Genomic DNA, 20,483 nt, shown 5'->3' on the forward strand with positions numbered 1-20,483 from the left:
AACAGGCAATTCTTTTCAAACATTATGAAATAGGCCTACTTTATTCTGTCCCCGGAGGATAATTGGTTTTACAGCAAGGCATACAATACATAAAAACAACAGACATACAGCACAGAAGGAGATGGGGGGGGAGGTGACCCCATAGTTGCTATGTGATCAACTTTCGCATTTTCATGAAATATTAAAATGTAATAACTCTGTATATGTTAAATTGATTTGAATCACTCTATATTTTTGTTACAAAATCTACTGAATTGGGTTCTAAAGATAAAGTGTGTATAGGATACATTCATGACTGGTGATTTTGGCCTATATAAATAACATTTACTTGACTTTACATGACTAGGTTGACTCCAGACCTCCCTTGTATGAGGAGACAACAGGTGGAAAGATGGAAGGAAAAGACAGTTCAGAGGAAGATGAGAAGGAGGAGAAGGAGGAGGAGCCATACGAACCTACTCGCTTTGGCTGGGTACAGGGAGTCATGGTAGGTAGGGTTGGAACAGTGTGGGTTTTGTTGGATATCTGTGAGTTGTAGGTGTACAAAACTAATCTTTAATTTTTAAGTAAAAAATAAATAAAAATGATCTAATATAATATAAAAAAAATATACACATTTATTTAACATATAATCATTTAATACATATCCGTAGTGAAATTTGTGTTGCTTCCTCATAAAATTTACTGTATCTGAACTGTACCAGACATTACCAGCATACTGTATATCAAGAACATATCACACTTCACTCATATTACACAAGCCTGACATACTATAAATAACTATTTTTAAGAAACACGATAAAATTGTGTAAAACCAATAGACTGTGTTGTGTTAATTTTTAGAATTTTTATCAAGGCTGACATGAAAGAACATTTTCAAGAGCCAGGAATTCCAAATATTCAGTATTTCTCTCAGAGTTACAGCTACGATGGAAACGATGGCGCATGGCAACGCACCGGATGTCAGACTTTGCCCCTCCCTGTCTGCTATCTGAGTGTTACAGTTCTCACAATCCCTTTGCTACGGGAAACAACAACAACCTCCAAGCTAGCAAACTACACGCTGAAAATGGCATGTTTTGATGAACAGTAGCAAACTTGCAGACCATTGGGTCTGATAACTAATGCTATTAGCTAAAGTTACTGTGTTGACCTGTCATCAGTAAGTTACAAACAAAAGCATGGCAGCTTAAAGGTAACTAGTCCATCTTTCTATTATGTAGTCAGACACTTATATTAACAATCTGAACCTGTCAACGAAAAAAACAAGCAAAGAATTTCAGTGAAGTAGCTTATTATTTAAATGATTTTGACAATGTGAATGAGGTCATTATAATTCAATGATCGCCTGTATTAATTTGAGAGAGAGAGAGAGAGAGAGAGAAGCAGCTGGCGGATAAGGGTAAAGCAGCTGCTGCAAGGCTGCGATGCTGGGGATATTGGTGGCAGTGCTCTCTCTCTCTTTCTCTCTCTCACATCCTCAAAGGATTTCAATATGCCACCAAGATACAGATCAGCAGCATGGTGGCTCAGTGGTTAGTACTTCTGACTCACTGCAATAAGGTTCTTGGTTTGAATCCAGGTCATTCCAGGCCTTTCTGTATGCAGTTTGCATGTTCTCCCTGTGCTTGTGTGGGTTTCCTCCCACTATAAAGACATGCATGCTAGGTAACTAGGACTATAGTTGAAATTTAGCCAACTAATCAAAATAAAATAAATCTTAAGATCCTGCAGTGTGACAATTCCCTTCTCCAACCAATCCCTCCCAAAAGAGGATTTTGCCAATCACTCGATTAAGTATTTAGATATGGGTCCAGTTCAAACAGCCGGGCCACTTTGCTCCAAACGACATTTAAGTGAGGGATTATCGGATGTGTTTTTGCCTCACCATGCAGTTTGACAGACAGGCTTTGTAAGGGTGATAATGGGGCAAGAACAGATTGCTCAATACAATACCAGGGTGGGGCTCTCTCAGGAGTAAGTGACCAGTGGGTCAGATGCCTTAAGTTAAAATCATAGTAATAATACAACATCTTTGGTAGACCCAAACCTCCTCTATCAATCGGTCTTTGTAATTTATTAAAATTGATCTGCTAGGTTCAGACACAAAAAGTAATATATCGTCCAAGTAAAGCAAAGGTGCACTACACCTCCTACCATGACACCCGAGAAGTTTGTCTCCCTGCTTATGGCTGCTGCCAAAGACTCTATGGCTAAACAAAACAACAAAGGAGACAGAGGTGAGCCCTGTCTTGTTCCCCTTCCAAGAGCAAAACATTCAGAAATTAATCCATTAGTTTGCACCGCAGATTCTGGGTGCTTATACAACATCTTAATTCACTTTATAAAAATGCTGCCAAACCCACACGTTTCCAAATTTTTTAATATATAGCCCAATTCAACCATATAAAACGCTTTTTCAGCATTGAGGGAAATAGCCGCTACTGGAGATTGTCTATTAGCTACAGAGAATGCAATATTAATCATCCGTTCTTGTTTGTCTCATGTTATACGTGGATGTGTGGAATATAGTTTTATTTTAAGCACTGCTGGGAGGGGCACTTTTGTTGTATTCATTGTAATATAATGACAATAAAGGCTTCTTCTCTTATCTTATATACTGTCAGGCTACTAGCTAGTTGGCATATACTTCTACAGTAGTTATAGTGTGTAAGAACTCTGGCTGTAGAACCATGTAGTTTGTTTAGATTTAGGAAGACTATTTTGAAAAACCCTGGCACATGGTACCTAATAGTGATGTTGGTGTTCAGATGGTATGTATTTGGTAAACTCTGTCAGTAACTGTCTGTCTTTTTGTAGATCCGTTGCATGTTAAATATCTGGGGGGTGATATTGTTCTTGAGGTTGCCTTGGATTACTGCTCAAGCTGGTATAGGTACGTCCATCAAAACCTGTCATACTTGGTCAATTGTAGATGTAATGCACCGAATTTTAAATATTTCTCAGATACTTCAGTCAATGAAAGCTTCAGTCTGGCTCACTGTCATACTTTCTCTTGTCTTTATGTCAGGTCTGACCTGGGTGATTATTCTGCTATCCTCTTGTATAACTGGGATCACTGGTCTCTCGACCTCAGCAATCGCTACCAACGGCAAGGTCAAAGGAGGTCTGTTCACTCAGTGATACATAAAACAACCTACTTAATAAATTAAATATTACTGTAATCAAAATTACTCATATTAGAAAAAAACATATGGACTGTATCTGACATTTCATTGCCAGTGATTCCTGATATCCACATATTGCCCCTCCCCCGTGTATTTAGGTGGGACATACTTCCTGATCAGTCGCAGCCTCGGTCCAGAGCTGGGTGGATCCATCGGTCTGATTTTTGCTTTTGCTAATGCTGTAGCTGTGGCCATGCACACTGTGGGCTTTGCTGAGACTGTTAGAGACCTCATGTCTGTAAGTTAGAGACTGTTAGAGACCTCATGTGCTGTTGTTGTATATTTCTGAACTAGAAAATGCACTAATGATACTGTACAGTAATCACAGTTTTTAATTCTGATTAAACATACCTGTACTTTCTTCTCAGGAAAATGGAGCTGTCATGGTGGACCGAACCAATGACATCCGCATCATTGGCATCATTACTGTCACATGTTTACTAGGTATCTCAATGGCTGGCATGGCATGGGAGTCAAAGGTTAGCTCAACCAAATATGTGAGACCAAGGTTAACTGCCATTGTGGTTGGGATTTTAACATGTACACAAAAAGCTAGTTATGTTATGCATGTTATGCACTGATTTTTTTAATGCTGCAGAAGTCACAGAATTAATACTTTTTGAGAAATGCTTCTTCTGTTCTATTCCATTACTCACTAAGAGTTAGATGACAAGATTGATACCACTGCTCGATCCTCCAAAATTTTTATTTTAGTAGTACCTTCCTCATGTGCCACCTGTGTGCCTTATTTTGCACTATTAAAGTATTTTTGGAAGCATTGAGCTGTTGTGCGGACTTTACCTTCTTTCTACATTTACTTTTTGTCCTGCACCAGCAACTACATGGATACTACATTGTCTTTTTCTGAAGATTGTATATACCTATACCTATACCTATAATGTAGAGTTAGTGTCAGCAGTCAATTAGCATAAGTTAACATTAAGAATGGGAGAAACAGACACTTCATCATGTTTGTTTTAAGCATGCTATGTAGCTAGCATGTTCACCCTAGCTGTGGTGATAAACCCATTATCTTGTTTTCGCATGTATATGTCCGTGTGCATCCATATGTTTACTTTATTCTGCCCTCCACAGGCCCAAATCCTGTTCTTCCTGGTCATCATGGTGTCATTTGCCAGTTACATTGTTGGAACAATCATACCTGCTTCACCAGAGAAACAAGCCAAGGGTTTCTTTAGCTACAAAGGTGACTACTGTTAAGTCCTTGCTCAGAGTATCATATTTTAAATGCAAATTCACAGTTTCCTCTTTCAATAAAGAGTGCTTTATTATGTGTGTGGTGTTTTTTACACAAATCAAGGATAACCAATCTTCGACTTTCTCCCTGTCAGAGCTCGTCAGTAAATTTACTATTTCACCTTCAACAGCGGAAATCTTTGCCGCGAATTTTGTGCCTAATTGGCAGGGACCAGACGGCAGCTTCTTTGGCATGTTCTCCATTTTCTTCCCCTCTGCCACTGGCATCCTGGCAGGAGCTAACATCTCTGGAGATCTGAAGGTATGTTAGTTTTTATTAAAATTAAACTTTATTAAGGACACTGGGGATCCATAGCACAATAAAATACAGAAAAACAAAGAAGAGAATAAAAGAGGAATAAAATATATATATATATATATATATATATATATTAGGGTTGCACGACAAAATGTGATATTGCAATATCGATTATGAATATTACGATATCAATATTAATTTCGATATTTTTAAGGGTAAGGCTATTTGTACCCCTGATACAATTAGCAGTGTATGCTATTCGTACCCTGGTGCAATTAGAAGTGCTATTCATACCCTGGTGCAATTAGAAATGAATGCTATTCAAACCCCACCGGTGCACACAGCAATGTGTTCTATTAATACCCCGTCTGGTACAAATATCAATGTATATTGTATATATAATGTGTAAATGCACCCCTGTGCATTTACAGTACCATGGCATATATTTACACACAGTTATCCATACTACTCATGTATTACACCTTTTTGGAATATTATCGTTGCAGTGTCCAATATTTTGCACACAAAGAGACGCTAATACATACACTTGCGTGGGCTGCGATATTTTTTTTTTACAGGATGGTAGGGGAAGATTCATGAATATTCATTAGGGAACTCATCACTGATTGGCTCGCCCTGACATTCTTACCCTAACCATAACCAATCCCACTCCTCTTGCCTAAACCTAACTCACCCAACCAGAGCAGGCAACAAGTACTAGCCATTCAGGGGTGGGAGAGTCTTCCCCTACCACCCTGCAAAAACAATTTTGCGTTCGCTGGCCCTGACTTGACTGCTCAATGGCATGCAAATTATCCAATCAAAATGAAAAAAAACAAAATCATCTTACCGGGGAATCAAACACCAGACTCCCAGACCAAAACTTAATGTTCTAACTACTCACCTAGCAGATCTTACAGAGTAATGTACAACTGTTTACCACTTGGTGTCTTCAAGCCTCGGTTGCTAGGTAACCATACTGTATACAAAAAATAGGTACTAACTAACAAACTAACGGTTGTATGCTTTCACTGAAGACAGAAAGCGCAACTGTAGTATCCATTTTCTAGAAATTCAATTGTTATAAACTTTAGAGACAAAACTTTCCTAATATGCCAGTTTCTGCTGTCATGGAAGATGAACGTCCGCCATGATTTCGGTGCACGCGAGCAACGTGTTTTTGTTGTTAAGTCACAGGGTGTGAATAGCTCAGCTGTGTGGCCGAGGCTATTCGTACTGGGGGTGCAAATAAACACTCCGTATTTTTAAACATGTAAAATTACAAAAATTAAGGAAAACGCATCGTAACAATATTCATAGATTCATAACAATATAGTGCACAGTGAGACTTATATACGGCTCCGTAGTAGGGCTGGACCACAGGTTGGTCGTGGATGAAAAATATTCAATCTATCCAACTCCAAACTCTGCCTGCACCGCCTTTTATAAAGTTACCTATGAGAAATAAGTGTGGGATAGGGTTTGGTACCGTGTGTCTAGTTCATTGAGAAGTTTCTTGAAGCCTTTTTATCCACTGTGTGGATGGGCATCATATCTTTGGCCAAATAATACGTTATAGCATTGGTGATTTTGGTATGTCTCTTCGAGTTCTTGTCGTACTTTGTGTCACTAGCAAAAACACTCGCTAGCGAGGATTGTTTGACTAGCTCTCGCCAATTTACTGCAACAGGGTTTTGTTTGGGATAGTATCATGCACTCATCGTAAAGTGGCTTGTGGTGTTAATGCCTCTTGCGCGGTTTATCACCATACAACACGTTTTGCATAGTGCATTAGCCTGTGAAACATCTGTTGGCTTAAAGCCAAAGCATTTTCAAGCTACCGAGGAGGCATTACTTTTGTTTCCTCCTCAATCTCTGTTATTTTGTTCTACTCCCTGAGCAACCCTCATTTTCTTACATTTGTGTCTTATTTTGCTCCACTGACTCCCTTCGCTCTCCCTTTAGGTGCTTTCTTTTCTTTTGCTTCTCAGATTCGTTCTGTTTTGTTGTCTCTATCTATTTCTTCACTTACACTGTCACTCTGTCAAAATATGCACAAACTACGGTTTGTCACGTAGTGGACCCGTGCGCTGACGTGCACTAACATGTGCAAGTGGCACGGTAACTGGCCAATGAAACAGGATCATTATAGCGTTTCAAGCAGGCTCTAAATCGAACACAACTAAGCCACAAAGCCAATGGACAGGACGCAGCACTCCACAAAATAAACAAAATATTGTATTCTTATTGTGACACTTTCAATATAATATTGCGCAACGTGATATCGCGATAACAATATCAGGTCGATATATCATGCACCCCTAATGTATATATATATATATATATATATATATATATATATATATATATATACAGTGGTGGAAATAAGTATTTGACCCCTTGCTGATTTTGCAGGTTTGCCCACTTACAAAGAATGCAAAAATCTACAATTTTAATCATATGTACATTCTAACAGTGAAAGACAGAATCCCAAAGAAAATTCCAGAAAATCACATCATATGAATTTATTAAAATTGATAACCATCTGATGAGGAAAAACAAGTATTTGACCCCTGGACAAACAGCATGTTAATATTTTGTAGAAAAGCCATTATTGGCCAGCACAGATGTCAAACGGTTTTTTATAGTTGGTGACAAGGTTTGTGCACATTTCGGCAGGGATGTTGGCCCTCCTCCCTGCAGACAGCCTCCAAATCATTCAGGTTCCGAGGTTGTCGCCTGGCAACTCGAATTTTAAGCTCCCTCCAAAGATTTTCAATCGGATTCAGGTCTGGAGACTGGCTAGGCCACTCCAGAACCTTGATGTGCTTCTTCTTCAGCCACTCTTTTGTTGCTTTGGCGGTGTGCTTAGGGTCGTTGTCGTGCTGAAACACCCATCCTCGACCCATCTTCAGCTCTCTCACTGAGGGAAGGAGATGTCGGTCCAGAATTCCACGATACATGGCCCCATCCATCCTCCCCTCAATACGATGGAGTTGTCCCGTCCCCTTGGCTGAAAAGCACCCCCAAAGCATGATGTTGCCACCACCATGCTTGACGGTGGGGATGGTGTTCTTTGGGTTGTACTCGGTGTTCTTTGCCCTCCAAACACGACGAGTTGAGTTGAGGCCAAAAGTTCTATTTTGGTCTCATCTGACCACATCACCTTCTTCCAGGCCTCTTCTGAGTCGTCCAGGTGGTGAATGGCGAACTTCATGCGGTCCTGTACATGTTTCTTCTTGAGCAGGGGACCTTGCGTGCGCTGCAGGATTTCAATCCATGACGGCGTGTGTGTTACCAACCGTTTTTTTGTAACTGTGGTCCCAGCTGCCTTCAGTTGATTCATCAGTTCCCCCTTGTGGTTTTGGGATGATTCCTCACCGTTCGCATGATCAGGGACACCCCACGAGGCAAGATCTTGTGTGGAGGCCCAGACCGAGGGAGGTTGGCGGTGGTGTGGTGCTTCTTCCATTTCCTGATAACTGCACCGACAGTTGATCTTTTCTCTCCAAGTTGCTTTCCGATTCTCTTGTAGCCCATCCCAGCCTTGTGCAGATCAACAATCTTGTTCCTGATGTCCGTAGAAAGCTCTTTGGTCTTGCCCATGGTGGTGATGTTGGATGCTGCTTGTTTGGGTGTTGACAGGTGTCTTTTATACAGGTAACGAGGTGATGCAGGTGTATTTGATGTAGATAATTGGTTCGGATTGGGGCTGTGTCTTAAAGAAAGACTAACTGGCTTGTAGGAGCCAGAATACTTGCTGTTTGTCCAGGGGGTCAAATACTTGTTTTTCCTCATCAGATGGTTATCAATTTTAATAAATTCATATGATGTGATTTTCTGGAATTTTCTTTGGGATTCTGTCTTTCACTGTTAGAATGTACATATGATTACAATTGTAGATTTTTGCATTCTTTGTAAGTGGGCAAACCTGCAAAATCAGCAAGGGGTCAAATACTTATTTCCCCCACTGTATATATTTATATATATATATATATATATATATATATATATATATATATATATATATATATATATATATATATATATATATATTGTACTGTTGTGAATCAGCAAACAAAGCATTAAAAAAGTATATTTGTTAAATGGTAAAGTAAAGTCATCACAGGTTTCATCAAATAAACAATATACGTTAACATCAGGGATTCTTTTTTTGTAAAGATATATTTTAGAAAACAGCATGCATTGTTCTCATTTATATAAAAAAACTGCCTGTCTCCCACTTCATCCTGTTCTGCACACAAATCTTGATTAACATGTGTGCTTATTAGAATAATCACATTATCAAGAATAGACAGAAACCACTGAAGATCTCTCAATGTTCATTTTTACTTGCGAACACAACAAGGAGCCAGTTTACAATACTACAGCCCTCTAAAAGCCCTCTACATCGGCTTTTTATAATTAATGATATGCATTGATAATACAAAGTCAATGTTGTCTCCTTTATCTGGTCAGAGTCGATGTCGTCAGTTGTTATCTTCAGTTAGGGAGGGCATGTATGCCCTCAGGAACATTCCGTGCTCTTAGACAAGGAAATATATGCGGCTCTCATGTTATCTTTTGGGAGTGCCGTCATTATAATATTGCATTCTTATGCAAACAGTTTTAATATTATCAAGACAGTAGAATGTAAATCTCAATTTTCCTAACAGTGCTGCAAATTATAACTCAATTGTACGTTAAAAAGCCTTATGTTGGTTTCTTTTGTCCCCTCCTTCCCAGAATCCAACAGTGGCCATTCCCAGAGGAACAATGATGGCAATATTCTGGACCACTATGTCCTACCTCATCATCTCTGCAACCATTGGTACCGTTATGTCCCAACTGTCTACTAAATCTGTAGACTGCCTTTTACCCATAATGAGTTAGCTTTTCAATCACCTTGTTGACGTTTTTTTTGCAATAATGACTACCTCTATGCTTCTTACAAAAGGCATTTTCTGTAATCATACGGCATGAAATGATTAATTCAGGATGAAATACGCAAAAAAAATATTGATTTAGTTAGTTAGTAGTTAGTAGTTAGTAGTTGCGCATTGGTTGATCCAACAAATCCTGGTGTAAAAGTCCTCAAGATCCATCCATCAATGATCTACTGTAATGTTCCAAACCCATGTAACCCATAATGTGCAGACATGCTGCAGTATGCGTATTGTTTCATTTCCGGTGTTGTGTCCCTACTGGTTTTCAAACTAACTAGTTTCCGTATGTTGTGTTTACCTAACTGCAGCAGGAGTTGTCTGCCTCTTTTAAGAGATTCGTCACACAATCACTTATTACTGGCGAATTTTCCAATCTGCAAATATGATGGTATAAGTAAGCACTTCATCACAGCCGTCTACAAAAAAGACATTTAAGAAAATATGACCGTGTTGAGGTGGTTTCGATCTCACTAGGGAAAAAACACACATCATCTGTAACCGCAGCTCCACACAGTGAGCTACGAGGCTTTTGGTTCTTCTGTTTCCAGTCACGTATTAATTAACTACGTCAGCATCCAGGTAACATTTTGTTTTGGGTTGATCTGAAACAACTGGTTACCTGGGTTTATTTAGAAAATTTCTGAGCGCATTTATCACGTTTCTTCCCTTGCAGCTACTGCTATAATGACCACTACATTACAACCCCCTACGACACTACACCTACGACTATTAAACAATTTTAAACATACAACATACACAATTGCTGATAGAGCCAGCAAAAGTAGAATACAAGTGGTGATATTCTACCCACAAGTTCTGAAGGCATGGACATAATGATTTACAGTCATTGTCCTTCCTTTTGTGTAGGGCTATATTGTATAGCAAAACATACCTCTGTGTTTGCAAATAGTGCTTGTGTTACCGGCACCAGACCTAGGGGAAATCTGGACCGGCAGCAGTGGCTACACAGGCTAGAAAGCACTGTGTAGCTTAAGAAAATTGGAAACTGTGAATCAATAGATAGAGATCACAATGTTAGCGTGTTGCTCATGGCAAAGCTCGTTTATTTCTGAACAACTCTGGCTGTAATGTAGTCTTAACATCATATTCCCCGCAGCTCGTTTATTTCTGAACAATTGCATACAGTTCCCAAACATTCACATTGTCTCTGCTGTATTAGCTCTATGATAAAAATGCATGTCAAAATGATAATAAAACGTTAAAAAAATAAAATAAATGGTGTAACCAAACTGATGATAAATAATATGAAACAGTCTGACAGAAAATAAATGCACATATATTCAAATGATTTAACACATATTACACCTACAAGACTTGGCTTAATTTAAAATACTAAAAGATACCAAAATAATATAACTTCACTTCACATTCACTGGACTCGGACACCTACAGTCTTTCACATATAACCAATGCTATCCTGCTAACACAAATTTAACTGTAGCAAAGTACACACCCATACATACAACATTCTTATACATCATGTTCTCTCATACATGTGCACTTAATATTAGTGCTTGACAAGATGGCGTCGCCATGTTGCTGAATGACCGGGAATGTAAAACTAGCTAAAAACAGTATTTCTCATCACCATTTCCTCACTGCTGGCTGGCTAATACTCTGAATAAAATATAGAACATGTTTTCTTATGTTACAGGATGCTAATATCAATAATGTACACTTACAAACTACTATACTATACTATAAAAACTGGACACTGCTAGCGAAGGAGGGCAGAGACTAAGAGCTACATAGAAAAATATGCACCAAACAAGCCACTTTGAAATTTTGCTGTTTCATGAATACAAAAGTTGGGTGACCCCCCCCTCTCAACATAGAATAAAAAGACATGACCCTCCCCTATTTTCCTCCGGTGGTCCATTCCATAAATACCGAACGGTCCCTAAGGATTAGTTACAATGGTTCAAATATTACCAAAAATTGGGGGGGTGTCTGTTTAAACAAAAACTAAACATATAGACTTTTTCAACCTACTACACTTGCAATACAGTGTTATTTGAGTTTTGCTCTGAATTAACCAAGCATGGTGTGTCATTTATTGAATGATTCTATCCCAAGTGATGTCTCTTTCTGAAATCATACTCCAACACAGCAAAGTAGTAACTTAATTTTGTAATTTAAATTATTTAAGGAGCTTATTGAGCTCAGGCGATATATAGTATGTGTCTATAGTGCGCCCTCGTGATATAAAACACTGCCTAAACCCGGGGTAACAAGTTGTTTTAGCTTTTCATGTTGCTGAGTGTTGGCAATTGTGTATTTTGACAGTATCGTCTGAGTTATATCGTCACTGTTTAAAAGTATTTATTAGTCATATGTGTAATGTTGTAGGGCGCTGTAATGTAGTGGTAATATAGCCATAGCAGCAAGGAAAGAAAAGCGATAAATATGATTGGGCAATTTCTAGAAGAAATTATTTGTTTCAAATCAAACCAAAACAAACTGTTACCTGGATGCTAATGTAGTTAGTTAATACCTTAGTGGAAGCAGAAGTCAAAGGAGTTCGAGCACCCTGCGTAGAACTGCGGAGTGTATGTTTTTGCTCTCAAGAGATCGAAAACCAGCTCGACGCAATCTTGTAATTATTGTAGGTGGCTGTAATGTAGTCTTAACATCATATTCCCCGCAGTAGATATGAGATGCAACCTAAAAATCCTCAGTAATATGTTTGTGATTGTGTGATGAATCTGGTGCCAGAGGCAGGCAACAACTGCTGCTGTTAGGTAAACACAATATACGGACCCCAGTTAGTTTGGAAACCAGTAGGGACACAACACCAGCACTTCTGTGTTGGTAGCATATTTTTGCTACTCTATCTCAATCCAGTTAATTTTGTTATATTTATAATTCTCTCCTTTAAGGAACTCGCTAATCCCACAGTTGTAACACGCTATTCAGTTCTGATCACATTAGCTATTAGCGATGGCCTCTCTCTCTTCCTCTCACTTTCATGCTCTCTCTTGCTCGGCATGATAATTGTTTAGCTATTCCTTTACCTCTTTTAATGATAATTGTACATGTAATAAATGTAGTTTATTTGCTGTGTTGGATGTGAGGCATAGTCAATTGGAAGCGTGGTTTCGCAGCATGGAGTTAGCTTTTAGTAGCTGGTGCAGGCCAACCTATTATCAGAAGGGCTTTCAAGCATGTGAACAACAACAAAGCAACAGGACCAGACGGTATCAGTGGGCAGGTCCCTAAACTGTGTGCTTACCAACTAGCAATGATATTCAACTTTTCAATGGCTCGAAATGAAAGAATCTATAGCACATAGGGTTGGGTACCAAACTTGGTACGTTTCAGGGTACTGACCAAATAACGTTGGTACTACCGAGGACAGATTCACGTTAAATCAATCACTGACAAATTTCGGTACCTGAGAGCGTGTAAGGAAGGTAGGCTGCTGGATACAACAGAGCAGCACTGAGAGGCACAGGAAGAGATTCTACCCTCAGATCACTAGAATCCTAAATGAGCGCAAAATCGAGGTGCTTGGGCTACTCGACATATCATGAAAAGTGGTATACAAGTCAGGCTTGGTAAAAATATATATCTGATATGGGGCTTGGGTGTGGTAAATTGGCTCAATAGCTCTGCCTGACTTTCTTTTTTTAGAGTTGAAGCCCTCTCCTTTAACTTTCATGTAGATGTATGACATTTGGTGGGCATATGTATTATATCAAGACTTACAAAAACTGGTCTTGGAGTCCTCCCCTAAACCCATCAGGAAGTCAGCCATATTGAATTTACTGTAAAAATTATGGACGCTTTTGACCATTTTTAGGGGCTGTGCTTTAACGGTGCCTCCTAGATTTTTTATCCGATTGACTCCAGTGCTGGCTTGGTGTATCCTGTACCTTCTTCACAACCTCAAGAGAGAAAAAAGGTGTTACACACGTGGTTTGGAATGATTCTCCTAGGTTTCTTCTTCTTCTTCTTCTTCTTCTTCTTGCAGCGCCTGGTGTAAATATCCTTTAGGCAGAGTAGAGCACTGCCTATTGTATGTTCAGCAGAACAAGCCACTCTCTGCAGGGACATGCGGTCCTTTTTGGTGCTGTTTCTGTACCAGGCAGTGATGTTTCCCATCAGGATGCTCTCAATGATGCAGGAGTAAAAATTCCTCACTATTTGAGGGGATACTCTGTAATTCCTCAGAATATCTGTGGTGAAACAGCTGCCTTGCCTTTCTCACTACTGAGTCAGTATGCAATGCCCAGGTCAGATCCTCAGTGACATGGACACCAAGGTACTTGAAGCTGTCTACCCTCTCCACGAGGACCTGTTGATATTAAAGGGGTGATAGAATGGAAAACCGATTTTACCCTGTCGTAGTTGAATAACAACAGTTTGGTGGGTAAATAGGACATACATAGAAGCTCAAAATCCCATTGACACCCCTTTACTATGAAAATCTCATATTTTGAAACTGCCGCTGAAAACGGGCGAATCTCAACAAAGCTGGAAGTTTACGTAAGCGTCCCAAGACCTGTACCTTTGTCACGCCCATGGGTGTATTAAGAGAACGTTCACGCCCCAACATTTACATAGGCTACACAACTGACCTGAGATCAGGTAGTCTTCTGAATCTAGGTCGCGCAGATTTCTGCTATTCCATTACAAAATTCACTTTTTTATGCGAGAAATCAACCATGTAAAGCTCAAATATGGGCCGTTTTACAAATATTTATGGATAATTGCAAATTTTGTCCGACTGTGTGTCGGAGTTCAGCGGCCATCACCACCCTGCCTGTTGGCCTGTGAAGAAGATTTATTTATTTATATTAGGACAATGCACATTAATCAACATTTCTGTAAATGCGCCAGTGTTAGCCAGTCAGCTAATTTTCAACTGTAGTCCTAGTTGCATGCATGTCTTTATGGTGGGAAGAAACCGGAGCACCCGGAGAAAACCCATGCAAGAACAGGAGAACATGCAAACTCACACAGAAAGGCCTGGGACGACCTGGGTTCGAACCCAGAACCTTCTTGCTGTGAGGCAGAAGCGCTGAGCCACCGTGCTGTAAACAAACCGGGAACTATATTCTCAGACAGGCTTGCTGCGAGCATATCACTCCGCCTGAGAATATAGTTCCCGGTTTGTTTACGGTTAGAAGATGGCCGTGTCTCATGTTACGTTGTTTTTTGTACACGCTGTGACTCTACAAATCACAACATGTAAATAGGAACATGTTGGCGTTATTTTGTCACTTATTCAGAGCAGTAGGATTACTGGAACCATTCACCTGCCTGTTCTGTTCTGGCCTGATGCCGCTGGAGCCGTCAGACAGCTTTACAGCACGCACGGAGATGAGAAGGGTATGTATCGACTTGGGGGTTACGGTGAATAAGTTAAATTCCCAATAAGTCGGCGTGTTCCTTTAAAATCAAATCGGACACAACAGTTAGCTTTATAAGACATTGGGCTAGATGTTATATAAATGGCGTGACAAAATTCAAACTGTAAATATATTATAGTTATGCCGGCAGCCGGCTGCGGAGCCCCGGTAGTGCAGTATCCACAAAGGGTGACTTTGTCCTATGGAGCCCAGCAGGCTTCCGCTTTCTTGTCAGACTGTGTGGAGCTCCTAAAGTCCGACACGTCTTACCAAATTTGCAATTAGCCATCAATTTTCGTAAAACGGCCCATATTTGAGCTTTATATAGTTGACTTCTCGCATAAAAAAGTCTCAGAAGTGAATTTGGTAACGAAACATTGTAGTGTCTGGAATATGAGATTCTGTCGCGTCTCTAATGTGTGTATTGGGGATTCGCTCAACCAATCAGCGCGCGTCTCTAATGTGTGTGTATGGCAATTCGCTCAACCAATCAGCGCACGTCTCTAATGTGTGTGTGTATAGCAATTCGCTCAACCAATCAGCGCGCAGCTCATCTAAATATTCATGAGCATACCATATTTGGAAGAAAAGCTCTTGTTACAAATAGGGCCTAAACACAGAGATGCATAAGGACCAATAAAATATCAACCAGGCCATTTTCAGCCCAACCAATGTTACATACCCCATTAGGAGGCCATAAGTAACAATGTGAAATACCCTATATAATCATTCTATCACCCCTTTAAGGGTGGGCATAGTTCCTTCCCTGCATCTTCCCAAAGTTCACTTTCATCTCCTAAGTCTTGCTGAGTAGGTTGTTGTCCTGACACCAGTGGGTGAGTCCTCTACTTCTTTCAGGTAGGCCTTTTTAATTGTTGTCTGTGATCAGTCCCACCACAGTTGTGTTGTTATTAAACTTGATGATGGTGTTGGAGTCAAAAGTGGCTACACTGTCGTGTGTGTACAGGGAATACAGCAGGAGACTTATAACACATCCCTGGGTGTTAAGGATGATGGTGGAAGCTGTGTGTCCACCCAACCTCACAAATTGGGATCTGTCTGTCAGGAAGTTAAGGATCCACATGCACAGTGAGGTGTTTAATCCCAGGTCCTTGAGCTTTGTGACAAGCCTGGAGGGAACTAGGGTGTTAAACGCTAAACTGTAATCAATGAACAGTAATCTCACATTCTTCTTTACCTGGTAAGATAGGGTGGTGTGGAGAAAGTGTGCTATGACATCTTCCCTTGATCGGTTAGGACGGTAGGCAAATTGTTATGGGTCTACTATGCTGCCTAGGTAGTGAAGAGCAGATTTAATTCTTGACCAGCCGTTAAAAGCATTCTATCACTACAGAGGTAAGTGCCACTGGGCGGTAATATTTCAAGCAGACTAGTCTCTTGGGTACAGGACTGATGGTGGACTCATTGAAGCACTGTATGGTATGACAGACTGAGCCAGTGACAGGTTGATTATCATGGTTTAATTAGCTACTAACAGAGTCAAAACACATGACATCTTTATTCTGATTAAATGTACATATAATAGTTTCTAGTTGGCGCTGTTCAATGGTTTCCCATTAAACCTCAATCCTGGAAAAGAAACATAACTTCAGTACTTGTCAGTCAGAAAACATAGCATATTAATTCATGTACATTTTATTGGCAAAATTAGTTTAGTCCTGTTCTCAAAAGTTCACATTGTATCAACTGGTTGGTCTTCTACTACTACTACTGCCACTATCCACACCTTGTGCACAGTCCTGAAGTACAGTGTTCTTAAAAATGTATGACAGTTACATATTTTTGCTTCTTCAAGTTATACCTTTGCACTATGTATACAGTATGTCTGCTATGTTTACATTGTATGAAAACAACACACTTAAAGCTACAGTTGGTAACTTTCATAGAAAATAACGTTTTGTCATATTTGCTCAAACTGTCACTATATCCAGACAGTACTACGTGAATGAAAAAAAAAATCACGCTTCTCTGCCTGTTCCTGGTACTCCTAATAGCATAAGGAAAACATTCAATCAGAGCTGAGGTGTCTCTAACGCAGTGTCAATGACTACTGGTAAACTGCTGTCAAACTGTAAAACTAGGCAGCACTGATCAAATATAAATCAAGATGTTGAATTTTACAGTTTGACTGCAGTTCGTGAGTCATTGACACTGCGTTACAGACTACTCAGATCTGATTGGTTGTTAATCTTAAGGCACGGTGGAAACTTGCAAATGCTATCAGTAGCAGTAGGTTGAGTCAGGGGAACATTTTATTTGTTTTTTATCTGTCTAATGTGCTACTGTCAGGATTATGGTTGGGTATCGTTTTTTTTTTTTTTCGATTCCGGTGCTAAATCGATACTTTTAAAACGGTGCTGGTGCCTAAACGGTGCCTGAACCGGTACTTTTCAATAAAGTAAAAAAAAAAAAAAAAAAAAAAAAAAAAGAAATAAGGGTAGTAAACAACAGTCAGTGACTTGTTTATTGCTAAGGCCATGGTCAAAATTAAAGATTTAATAATAACGTAATAACTATAACAATAACTTATTTCACCAGTAAATTGCTGTTGAACCCCAGATGGGAAAAGGATATTTTACAATTACTGTCAATGCACCACGAGGCTACCAGTTTTAAGTGAATCTGTGTTGTTTAATTCCGACAATGGCAGCTGCAAGTGAACGCACCGTCTGTGTTGTTTAATTCCGACAACGGCAGCTGCAAGTGAACGCACCGTCTGTGTTGTTTAATTCCGACCATATAAACATACTATATATCTATGAATTGCGACAACGGCAGCTGCTGCGCTGCAGAGCAGACTGTTACATCCCGCTGTTGAAGTCCTCCACAGTGAAATACAGTCACACTTTACACTGTTTAACGTTAGCTGTCAGCATTTTAACCGTGATTAATCCAGCTGCTAGCTAAAGGTAGGCTAACGTTACATGCTGTCAGGTGTAGTGTAAAGTCAGGCACTGAAATGAGGCACCGAAACTTTTGTTCTTATTCGGTCTCGTTACTACCGTTTACGTCGGCACCGGTTCCCTATTGGCACCGAGTTTTGGTACCCAACCCTAGTCAAGATATAGCGACAGCTTCAGGAAATATTACAAAAAGTTATTTTTACAAAAGTTACCCACTGAACCTTAAAATTACCTTGCAGAATTTTGCACATAACCTTTACAGTTACATATTGTATATTTTAAATATTATTAGCATGTTGCACTATCTCGACAAGACTGGGGTTTAGTTGTACGTATAAGTAAGTATAATAACAAAAGTTGAATTAATTGAAACATTTACAATGAATTTGGGTATGGATATGTTGCCATAATAAGAACATGCAGACACATTATAGGAAGTCATAAGCTAAAATTTTGGAACATTGATTTTATTTCTACCATTAACAAGCGTCAGTAATAGTTACAGACAATATGCATGAAATAATTATTTTCAGGATTACAAAATGCATTTTATATATTATATATTTAAATTTCTTTATTATTTTTGGGTTTTAGGTTGAAAATCTTGTGTGTACGCATATGCAATTTCTTTATGCATAGTTGTGTCCATGTGTGTTGTTTTACTCCCAGGATCCTGTGTGGTGAGGGATGCATCTGGCGGGTTAAATGACACTCTATTACCGTCCTCATCTGGGGTTTGTCTTGGTGAAGCTTGTCAATATGGATGGGACTTCACAGAATGTATCACCAATAAAACATGCACCTACGGCATCAGTAACTACTATCAGGTCAGCACAAGCTCACTCACAAAACACAAAAATTACTGAAATCTGTCTTTATTCCACTCTCTGTTTCTCAATTTGAAGCCTTGCAAGATACTGTTTTTATGTCAAATTACCTCATATTGTTTTCTGTCTAAATCACAAAATGAATATGCAAAGCACAAACCAACTCCTTACATGGTTTCTGGGTAATGAAGTCCTTTAGAATTTCAAACATTCAAACATTGACCTCCTGTTGATACTTGAGGTTGCCAAAACATAAAGCTGTCTTGTCGTCTGTCAGTTCAAAGACATTTATGAAGAAGAATACACATAACACAATGAAAACACTGACAGCAATGAGGCAACACTAATATAATTCTGCATACATTATTGAGTCTCCCTCTATAATAATCAGTTACATTACCTACACAACAGTAGGTCACCCTGTGAACAAACAGACAGTTTCTCCTCTGGTGAGAGAGATGAAACTAATAACCAAACAGCACATTTCTTTCTCTAGTCGATGAGCATGGTGTCAGCCTTCGCCCCTCTCATCACTGCTGGTATATTTGGAGCAACATTGTCCTCTGCTTTGGCCTGCCTGGTGTCTGCTCCCAAAGTCTTTCAGGTACACACAAGCACACACCAGATACGCTATACACTATATGTTGTGAATATTTTTTTTTCTATTTATATATCAGTGAAACATTTTCCATCTCCCTGTGCCTGTTTAAACACAAGCTTTTTTTCCTTATATTCTCTGTTGTAACAATTTTTTTTTCTGGTAGTGCCTATGTAAGGACAAACTCTACCCTTTCATCGGCTTCTTTGGCAAAGGTTACGGCAAGAATAATGAACCACTCAGAGGCTACCTATTAACGTACATCATCGCTTCCTGCTTCATTCTCATTGGTGAGGCTTTGAAGAGAACCTCTGACCCCTATAGGTGACCAGGAGGATCTTTAGCGATTATAGTTTGAATAGAACTGGGAATGTCCTGAAACTTTTTTTATTAGAATATGGGCTCGAAAATTAGTTTTGCAAATGGAAACTCAAAATGTGAAAAGTGCAAAAATAGAAATTATATATATATATATATATATATATATATATATATATATATATATATATATATATATATATATATATATATATATTGCACTTACATGTTGCATTTACATGGGACACTTTGTAGTTTTTCTTATTTGAAGCTTATGTACTTATTTTTTTATGATTCTTGCTGTTCAGAGTTTGTACCTTCATTGTTGAATGCAATTATTGGAAGTCACTTTGGAGAAATTGCTGCAATAACCAGCAGTCTCTTCAAGGCAGTTAAGGTGCAGTCGCGCCTGTTAGCCCCTGCCCTACAACAGCGCCGCTGCCCCTACAACCACTACTACAACTATAGCTCATATTATCCAAAGAACCTCTAGTATAAGAGAACGCAGGTAGGCTTATCAAGTGCTGTATTTTTCAAATTTTAGATTTAGATATAAATAATGCACTTAACCCTTGTGTGGTGTTCGGGTCTGTGGGACCCGTTTTCAATGTTTGCTAAAAGAAAGATTATGCTATTTATGATTTCTTCTAACTCAAACGTGTGGCGTTTTGTTTCCCCTTTAACCGTCCCGTTATTGTCGCGCGTTACCTGTAGCAGTCTCCCGGCGTGTGAAGCGTCCTTTCCCCGTTGTTTTTTCCCTTAACCCAACCTCCGCCATCCCGTTATTGTCA

General features: G+C 39.4%; 1 protein-coding gene across 1 annotated transcript in view; it reads left to right on the forward strand.

Moving 5' to 3' along the window:
• The first annotated feature begins 469 nt into the window (after positions 1-469).
• slc12a3 (solute carrier family 12 member 3) overlaps positions 470-20,483 on the forward strand; it is a 37,699-nt gene continuing 17,685 nt past the window's right edge. The window contains exons 1-11 of the mRNA XM_028584315.1: positions 470-487; positions 2,821-2,896; positions 3,032-3,127; positions 3,287-3,426; positions 3,557-3,667; positions 4,284-4,395; positions 4,577-4,707; positions 9,451-9,535; positions 18,619-18,776; positions 19,273-19,380; positions 19,541-19,664. Of these exons, the coding sequence (XP_028440116.1) occupies positions 485-487; positions 2,821-2,896; positions 3,032-3,127; positions 3,287-3,426; positions 3,557-3,667; positions 4,284-4,395; positions 4,577-4,707; positions 9,451-9,535; positions 18,619-18,776; positions 19,273-19,380; positions 19,541-19,664 (1,144 nt within the window). The 5' untranslated portion in view covers positions 470-484. The remainder of the gene's footprint in view (positions 488-2,820; positions 2,897-3,031; positions 3,128-3,286; positions 3,427-3,556; positions 3,668-4,283; positions 4,396-4,576; positions 4,708-9,450; positions 9,536-18,618; positions 18,777-19,272; positions 19,381-19,540; positions 19,665-20,483) is intronic.

The sequence above is a fragment of the Perca flavescens genome, chromosome 8 (assembly GCF_004354835.1).
Source record: "Perca flavescens isolate YP-PL-M2 chromosome 8, PFLA_1.0, whole genome shotgun sequence".
NCBI classification, from domain to species: Eukaryota; Metazoa; Chordata; class Actinopteri; order Perciformes; family Percidae; genus Perca; species Perca flavescens.